We start from the raw sequence: 9,782 nt of genomic DNA on the forward strand, positions 1-9,782 counted from the left end.
TTGGGAGTCCCATAGTGCGGCGCACAATTGGCCCAGCGTCGTCCAGGTTTGACCGGGGTAGGCCGTCATTATAAATAAGAATTTGTTCTAAACTGACTTGCCTATACAACTTCAACCTAAAACCATTTACATAGTCAATAAGGTTCCGAGGTGGTTCCTCAGGCAAACAACCATCCTGCAGCACTGCTAAAGGCCCACGCACCCTATGACCAAACACTAAGTCATTTGGGCTAAACCCTGTGCTTTCCTGCACTATACTTCACGAGTGACGTAGAGTAGAGCTCGTCCTCTATGTTATTGATCAAGACATCGTTACATCATCATGGCGTGACGTAGAGTAGAGCTCGTCCTCTATGTTATTGATCAAGACATCGTTACATCATCATGTCGTGACGTAGAGTAGAGCTCGTCCTCTATGTTATTGATCAAGACATCGTTACATCATCATGTCGTGACGTAGAGTAGAGCTCGTCCTCTATGTTATTGATCAAGACATCGTTACATCATCATGGCGTGACGTAGAGTAGAGCTCGTCCTCTATGTTATTGATCAAGACATCGTTACATCATCATGTCGTGACGTAGAGTAGAGCTCGTCCTCTATGTTATTGATCAAGACATCGTTACATCATCATGGCGTGACGTAGAGTAGAGCTTGTCCTCGTCCTCTATGTTATTGAGTCCGCTACGTGTGGTGCTGTGGTCCGGGTTGAACTTCATATGTTCCTTCAGCTGCTTCAGCTGATAGTAACTCTTCCCACAGTCATAGCAGTAGAAGGGCTTCTCTCCTGTGTGAATCCTCTGGTGTACCTTTAACTCTGAGGACGTGATGAAACGCTTGTCACAGTCTAAGCAGGGGTAAGGCCTCTCTCCTGTGTGAGTCCTCAGGTGCACCTTCAAAGTAAAAATACAAAATATAAATTGTTTTAATTAATAAGAATTTCAGTATATAGCAAATAGCAAGTATTATGTTGTGTAGCTGAAATAAAATCCACAACTAAATAGTTATATTTGACCTTTAAGGTCCCCTGAGCACGGAAGGTCTTCTCGCAGTAGGAGCAGGCGTAAGGCTTCTCGTCAGAGTGAATTCTCTGGTGGAGCTTGAGGTTGGACAGCTGTTTGAATGCCTTGCCGCAGTAGGAACAGCTGTGAGGCTTGTCCTGGCTGTGGATCTTCTCATGGACCCTGGAACAACAGGTAATGCAAGAACACTGGTTAAGTAGTAGCAGTTCTAGTTCACTGGAATATCCCACAATGGGAAATTGGTTCGTGACAGTAAATAAAAAAAAAGAAGACATGACAACATTGAATCATAACAACAGTAAATACAGTTTAATGAAATAAATTACTACATAATGGATGTCGTAATAAAACAAACAGATTACTTAATAATACCTTTTCCCCAGATAAAAACGTAATAACTTATTACAATGTCCGGTGGTTATTACGTTATCAGGTGAGTAACACATGGGCCCATACTCATAAAGCATCTCAAAGTAGGAGTGCTGATCTAGGATCAGGTCCCCTTGTAGTGATTTTGTTCAGATCAGATCCAATAGGAGTGCTGATCTAGGATCAGGTCCCCTTGTGCATGTGATGTTGTTCAGATCAGATCCAATAGGAGTGCTGATCTAGGATCAGGTCCCCTTGTGCATGTGATGTTGTTCAGATCAGATCCAATAGGAGTGCTGATCTAGGAACAGGTCCCCTTGTACATGTGATTTTGTTCAGATCAGATCCAATAGGAGTGATGCGCTAGGATCAGATCCCTCGGTCCAGTCATTATAATCTAAAAGACAAAACAGATCCTGAATCAGCACTCCTACTCAGACGATTTATGAATATAGGCCCGAGTTACCTGAGCTCGCTGGAGGAAGGGAACTTCATGGGGCAGCTGCTGCAGTGGTACGGCTTCTCTCCTGTATGGATACGCTGGTGCTTCTTCAGATGACCAGACTCTACAAATGTCTTCCCACAGAAGGAGCAGGAGAACGGTCTCTCTCCGGTGTGCCTGCGCTCGTGGGATTTCAGGTTCCCCGTTTGGGCGAAGCCCTTAAAATCAAATCAAATTTAAAGTGCATTTAAAATCACAACACACTTTTGCCAGAGTCTGGAGTATTTACACTGAGTGTACAAAATATTAGGAACGCCTTGCTAATATTGAGTTGCTCTTATCTACGAACATAGACAGGGCTCTAACTCCCCTAGCTCCACAATGAAATAGGGTGCAGGCCAGGCAGCAGGCTGTTAGCCAGCCTGCCAGCTTAGTCTGCCACTAGCACAGTCAGTGTAGTCAGCTCAGCTTTCCCCATTGAGACCGTGTCTGTGCCTCGATCTAGGTTGGGCAAAATTAAAAATGGCGGTGTTCGCTTTAGTAATCTCACTAGTATAAAGACCTCCTCCATTCCTGCCATTATTTAAAGAGATTGTGATACTTCACATCTCAAAATTGGGTTACTTAATGTTAGATCCCTCACTTCCAAGGCAGTTATAGTCAATGAACTAATCACTGATCATAATCTTGATGTGATTGGCCTGACTGAAACATGGCTTAAGCCTGATGAATTTACTGTGTTAAATGAGGCCTCACCCCCTGGTTACACTAGTGACCATACCCCCCGTGCATCCGGCAAAGGCGGAGGTGTTGCTAACATTTACGATAGCAAATTTCAATTTACAAAAAAAATGAGCTTCTAGTCATAAAATCTATGCAGCCTACTCACTCACTTTTTATAGCTACTGTTTACAGGCCTTCTGGGCCATATGCAGTGTTCCTCACCGAGTTCCCTGAATTCCTATCGGATTTTGTAGTCATAGCAGATAATATTCTAATTTTTGGTGACTTTAACATTCACATGGAAAAGTCCACAGACCCACTCCAAAAGGCTTTCGGAGCCATCATCGACTCAGTGGGTTTTGTCCAACATGTCTCTGGACCTACTCACTGCCACAGTCATACTCTGGACCTAGTTTTATCCCATGGAATAAATGTTGTGGATCTTAATGTTTTTCCTCATAATCCTGGATTATCGGACCACCATTTTATTTTGTTTGCAATTGCAACAAATAATCTGCTCAGACCCCAACCAAGGAGCATTAAAAGTCGTGCTATAAATTCTCAGACAACCCAAAGATTCCTTGATGCCCTTCCAGACTCCCTCTGCCTACCCAAGGACGTCAGAGGACAAAAATCAGTTAACCACCTAACCGAGGAACTCAATTTAACCTTGCGCAATACCCTAGATGCAGTTGCACCCCTAAAAATTAAAAACATCTGTCATAAGAAACTAGCTCCCTGGTATACAGAAAATACACGAGCTCTGAAGCAAGCTTCCAGAAAATTGGAACGGAAATGGCGCCACACCAAGCTGGAAGTCTTCCGACTAGCTTGGAAAGACAGTACCGTGCAGTATCGAAGAGCCCTCACTGCTGCTCGATCATCCTATTTTTCCAACTTAATTGAGGAAAATAAGAACAATCCGAAATTTATTTTTGATACTGTCGCAAAGCTAACTAAAAAGCAGCATTCGCAAATGGAGGATGGCTTTCACTTCAGCAGTAATAAATTTATGAACTTCTTTGAGGAAAAGATCATGATCATTAGAAAGCAAATTACGGACTCCTCTTTAAATCTGGGTATTCCTCCAAAGCTCCATTGTCCTGAGTCTGCACAACTCTGCCAGGACCTAGGATCAAGGGAGATACTAAAGTGTTTTAGTACTATATCTCGACACAATGATGAAAATAATCATGGCCTCCAAACCCTCAAGCTGCATACGGGACCCTATTCCAACTAAACTACTGAAAGAGCTGCTTCCTGTGCTTGGCCCTCCTATGTTGAACATAATAAACGGCTCTCTATCCACCGGATGTGTACCAAGCTCACTAAAAGTGGCAGTAATAAAGCCTCTCTTGAAAAAGCCGAATCCTGACCCAGAAATTATAAAAAAATATCGGCCTATATCGAATCTTCCATTCCTCTCAAAAATTTTAGAAAAAGCTGTTGCACAGCAACTCACTGCCTTCCTGAAGACAAACAATGTTTATGAAACGCTTCAGTCTGGTTTTAGACCCATCATAGCACTGAGACTGCACTTGTGAAGGTGGTAAATGACCTTCTAATGACGTCAGACCGAGGCTCTGCATCTGTCCTCGTGCTCCTAGATCTTAGTGCTGCTTTTGATACCATCGATCACCACATTCTTTTGGAGAGATTGGAAAACCAAATTGGTCTACATGGACAAGTTCTGGCCTGGTTTAGATCTTATCTGTCGGAAAGATATCAGTTTGTCTCTGTGAATGGTTTGTCCTCTGACAAATCAATTGTAGATTTCGGTGTTCCTCAAGGTTCCGTTTTAGGACCACTATTGTTTTCACTATATATTTTACCTCTTGGGGATGTCATTCGAAAACATAATGTTAAATTTCACTGCTATGCGGACGACACACAGCTGTACATTTCAATGAAACATGGTGAAGCCCCAAAATTGCCCTCGCTAGAAGCCTGTGTTTCAGACATAAGGAAGTGGATGGCTGCAAACTTTCTACTTTTAAACTCGGACAAAACAGAGATGCTTGTTCTAGGTCCCAAGAAACAAAGAGATCTTCTGTTCAATCTGACAATTCATCTGGATGGTTGTACAGTCGTCTCAAATAATACTGTGAAGGACCTCGGCGTTACTATGGACCCTGATCTCTCTTTTGAAGAACATATCAAGACTGTTTCAAGGACAGCTTTTTTCCATCTACGTAACATTGCAAAAATCAGAAACTTTCTGTCCAAAAATGACGCAGTTACTTCTAGGCTGGACTACTGCAATGCTCTACTTTCCGGCTACCCGGATAAAGCACTAAACAAACTTCAGTTAGTGCTAAATACGGCTGCTAGAATCCTGACTAGAACCAAAAAATGTGATCATATTACTCCAGTGCTAGCCTCCCTACACTGGCTTCCTGTTAAGGCAAGGGCTGATTTCAAGGTTTTACTGCTAACCTACAAAGCATTACATGGGCTTGCTCCTACCTATCTTTCCGATTTGGTCCTGCCGTACATACCTACACGTACGCTACGGTCACAAGACGCAGGCCTCCTAATTGTCCCTAGAATTTCTAAGCAAACGGCTGGAGGTAGGGCTTTCTCCTATAGAGCTCCATTTTTATGGAATGGTCTGCCTACCCATGTGAGAGACGCAGACTCAGTCTGAACCTTTAAGTCTTTACTGAAGACACATCTCTTCAGTAGGTCCTATGATTAAGTATAGTCTGGCCCAGGAGTGTGAAGGTGAACGGAAAGGCTGGAGCAACGAACCGCCCTTGCTGTCTCTGCCTTGCCGGTTCCCCTCTTTCCACTGGGATTCTCTGCCTCTAACCCTATTACAGGGGCTGAGTCACTGGCTTACTGGTGTTCTTCCATGCCGTCCATGGGAGGGGTGCGTCACTTGAGTGGGTTGAGTCACTGACGTGGTCTTCCTGTCTGGGTTGGCGCCCCTCCCTTGGGTTGTGCCATGGCGGAGATCTTTGTGGGCTATACTCGGCCTTGTCTTAGGATGGTAAGTTGGTGGTTGGAGACATCCCTCTAGTGGTGTGGGGGCTGTGCTTTGGCAAAGTGGGTGGGGTTATATCCTGCCTGTTTGGCCCTGTCCGGGGGTATCATCAGATGGGGCTACAGTGTCTTCTGATCCCTCCTGTCTCAGCCTCCAATATTTATGCTGCAGTAGTTTATGTGTCGGGGGGCTAGGGTCAGTCTGTTACATCTGGAGTATTTATCTTGTCTTATCCGGTGTCCTGTGTGAATTTATATATGCTCTCTCTAATTCTCTCTTTCTTTCTTTCTTTCTTTCTTTCTCTCGGAGGACCTGAGCCCTCGGACCATGCCTCAGGACTACCTGGCATGATGACTCCTTGCTGTCCCCAGTCCACCTGGCCATGCTGCTGCTCCAGTTTTAACTGTTCTGCCTGCGGCTATGGAACCCTGACCTGTTCACCGGACGTGCTTGCTGCACCCTCGACAACTACTATGATTATTATTATTTGACCATGCTGGTCATTTATGAACATTTTAACATCTTGACCATGTTCTGTTATAATATCCACCCGATACAGCCAGAAGAGGACTGGCCACCCCTCATAGCCTGGTTCCTCTCTAGGTTTCTTCCTAGGTTTTTTGCCTTTCTAGGGAGTTTTTCCTAGGGAGTTTTTCCTAGCCACCGTGCTTCTTTCACATGCATTGCTTGCTGTTTGGGGTTTTAGGCTGGGTTTCTGTACAGCACTTTGGGATTTCAGCTGATTTACGAAGGGCTATATAAATAAATCTGATTTGATTTGAGAACAGCCTCACTTCGTTGGGGACGTGGCCTCTACAAGGTGTCGAAACAATCCCACAGGGATGCTGGCCCATGTTGACTCCAATGCTTCCCACAGTTGAGTCAAGTTGGTTGGATGTGCTTTGGGTGGTGGACCATTCTTGATACACACAGGAAATTGTTGAGCGTGAAAAACCCAGCAGCGTTGCGGTATCTTGACACACTCAAACCGGTGCACCTGACACCTACACCTACGACTACTTAAATATATTGTCTCAAGGCTTAACAATCCTTCTTTAACCCGTCTCCTCCCCCTTCATCTACACTGATTGAAGTGGATTTAACAAGTGACGTCAATAAGGGATCATAGCTTTCACCTGGTCAGTCTATGTCGGCCTTGTCTCAGGATGGTAAGTTGGTGGTTGAAGATATCCCTCTAGTGGTGTGGGGGCTGTGCTTTGGCAAAGTGGGTGGGGTTATATCCTTCCTGTTTGGCCCTGTCCGGGGGTATCGTCGGATGGGGCCACAGTGTCTCCTGACCCCTCCTGTCTCAGCCTCCAGAATTTATGCTGCAGTAGTTTATGTGTCGGGGGCTAGGGCCAGTCTGCTATATCTGGAGTATTTGTCCTGTCTTATCCGGTGTCCTGTGTGAATTTATGCTCTCTCTAATTCTCTCTTTCTCTCTCTCGGAGGACCTGAGCCCTAGGACCATGCCTCAGGACTACCTGACATGATGACTCCTTGCTGTCCCCAGTCCACCTGGCCATGTTGCTGCTCCAGTTTCAACTGTTCTGCCTGCGGCTATGGAACCCTGACCTGTTCACCGGACGTGCTACCTGTCCCAGACCTGCTGTTTTCAACTCTCTAGAGACAGCAGGAGCGGTAGAGATACTCTCAATGATCGGCTATGAAAAGCCAACTGACATTTACTCTTGAGGTGCTGACTTGTTGCACCCTCGACAACTGTGATTATTTGACCATGCTGGTCATTTATGAACATTTGAACATCTTGGCCATGTTCTGTCATAATCTCCACCCGGCACAGCCAGAAGAGGACTGGCCACCCCTCATAGCCTGGTTCCTCTCTAGGTTTCTTCCTAGGTTTTGGCCTTTCTAGGGAGTTTTTCCTAGCCACCGTGCTTCTACACCTGCATTGCTTGCTGTTTGGGGTTTTAGGCTGGGTTTCTGTACAGCACTTTGAGGTATCAGCTGATGTAAGAAGGGCTATATAAATACATTTGATTTGATGTCATGGAAAGAGCAGGTGTTCATAATGTTTTGTACACTCAGAGTATACACCTGGCGACATGGGTACAAATGCTATCTCTCTCTGTATCTGTCTCCCCTATACATTCCGACTATCACTGTCCATAAAAATCAATAAAATACTACAAAATCTATTTGAAAATCGCAACACACTTTACAGTAAAACAATCAAATGAAAAAAGTAAAAGCAAAGAATCAGTAAAAGAGATGTAAATAAAATAACCAACCTTTCCACACACCTCACAGACGTACGGTCTCTCTCCTGTGTGTGTTCTCTGGTGGGTCTTTAAAGCAGCCAATATGGTGAAGCTCTTGTCACAGTCTGGACAGGGGAAGGGTCTCTCTCCTGTATGGGCGAGGACACAAAACACACAATGTATTGAACTTGAATGTCTAAAAAGGCACACTAGAATGACCTTAAACAATTCAACCAAAAAAGTAGGCAAAACTTGTGGCAAAAATATTTATTGACCAGATTGGTTTAGAACCCAACTCTGATTTTTCACTTGATTGAACTTTGAAAATAAATTTAGGCTGAATACTTTCGAAAGGAACCAAAGTAAAAGAAACCTGTGTGTGTGAGTGTGTGTCTCTTCAGCTCGGCTGGTGAGCAGAACCTCTTGGTGCAGGCCGGTACGGAGCAGGGGTACGGTCTCAGTCGGGTGTGGATGATCTGGTGTTTGTCTAAGCTAACAGTGGTGGATAAACGCTTCCCACACCTAGAGCAGGGGAACGGCCTCTGATGACCGCCTTTGGTCTTGTTGGGCTTAGTCCCTGGGTTTGCTGAGATCTGGGGGCTCCTCTCCTCTCCATCCTCTCCGGATGCAGGGTCCTTGTCCGGTGCCCCTCCACTGGCAGGGCCAGACCTGGGGTTGTTGTTATGGCGGGGGTTGTTCTTGTCAGGGGTGGCTCTAGGGCCATTGTCAGGGCTGGAGTCGTCAGAACTGTGGCTGGTAATGTCAGAAGTGGGGCTTGGGTTGTCATCTGAGGGAACAGAGAAATCTCAGGTCAGATAAGAGGGTTAGTAACTCCATGGTAGCTCCTCTGTGATGCTGTACTCACTAGGCTGTATAGGATATACTATGGCTCCTCTGTGATGCTGTACTCACTAGGCTGTATAGGATATACTATAAATTCTTCCTCTTCCTCCTTCTTGACGTTGAAGAACCCTGAAGGAAACACACAAGATCTAATTCACGGCAAGTTGTAAATAAACAAATCACAATGAGAGAGAAGGCAAGAGCACCTGTACTTGGGTGAGCCACACCCCATATCTCTTCCTCCTCTTCTTCTGTTTTCACATGGGCAAAACTCAGGTACGTTGTTAAGGGTGTTGTTAGGGGCCCACAGTCCTCCTGCTTCACCACCCTCAGGGTCTGCGTTACTTCATCCCCATGTATACATTTGGGCCCAGGGGATCCTGGGACTTTGGTCTCCTGAGAGAGAAGAAAACTGAAGTGGATTTGGCACTACGATTATTTCCAGACAAAGCATTTTTGGGGTTACATGTAACTAAAGAAAGTATATATATATATATATATATATATATATATATATATATATATATATATATATATATATATTTATTTATTTATTTATTTATTTATTTTTACGGGGTTTTTTTCGAAGCACATGCAGGCCGGAACAGTAGTAATGAATATAGTTGTTCAGAAAAACTCCATTCTTTGGTAGGTACCGAACATATTTTAACATGATTAAGTTTGAAAAATTTGTGAATGGCAAGTTGAATGGCTGTTTCCTGGGCTTAGAGGAGAATCGCAATATTCAACTGACTCCTTCGTAAACCCAGATTGTGGTTTATTCTACATCATGCCTGTACATGCATCTATACATTTACATTGATGGAACCAACATGATCGCTGCATTGACCATTCTAGCTATTTCACTTCCCTTATGTGACGTGAACTAGAATGGTGAACGTATCGATTAGACTGCTGCCACCAGACTAGGAAACTGCTGCTTTGTTCACAACTGGCCGCTGAGCTGAGCACCGCCCTGTATTAGGTCTGTTTGAGGGTCTATACGTGAAAAGAAAATAACATACGCCCACCTTCGAAACATTATACACGTAATATCTGAGTTTATTGTTATCTACTCACCACCACGTCCATTGTATATAGTAGTGCTCTTTAGAAAAGCTCAGAATATGAAACAAACTGGTTGTTGTTTTCTTCCCGCTTCCGCCTCAGTGTCG

General features: G+C 44.4%; 1 protein-coding gene across 5 annotated transcripts; it reads right to left on the bottom strand.

Moving 5' to 3' along the window:
- Window positions 1-6: 6 nt before the first annotated feature.
- Window positions 7-9,776, bottom strand: LOC115178074 (zinc finger protein OZF). Of its 5 annotated transcripts, none has more exons than XM_029739109.1 (9): window positions 9,688-9,776; window positions 8,814-9,003; window positions 8,677-8,736; window positions 8,138-8,551; window positions 7,795-7,913; window positions 1,858-2,051; window positions 1,016-1,184; window positions 672-893; window positions 7-603 (listed from the first exon to the last, which is right to left on the bottom strand). In XM_029739109.1, exons 1-9 carry the CDS (start codon window positions 9,697-9,699, stop codon window positions 550-552), a joined length of 1,434 nt encoding a protein of 477 aa, XP_029594969.1. In that variant the 5' UTR covers window positions 9,700-9,776; the 3' UTR covers window positions 7-549. The 5 variants fall into 5 exon arrangements, with proteins under 5 accessions (XP_029594969.1, XP_029594968.1, XP_029594970.1 ...); XM_029739108.1 differs by having other exon boundaries at window positions 7-572; window positions 635-893; XM_029739110.1 differs by having other exon boundaries at window positions 7-893; window positions 7,807-7,913.
- Window positions 9,777-9,782: the final 6 nt, after the last annotated feature.

The sequence above is a fragment of the Salmo trutta genome, chromosome 38, assembly GCF_901001165.1.
Source record: "Salmo trutta chromosome 38, fSalTru1.1, whole genome shotgun sequence".
Classification (NCBI taxonomy): domain Eukaryota; kingdom Metazoa; phylum Chordata; class Actinopteri; order Salmoniformes; family Salmonidae; genus Salmo; species Salmo trutta.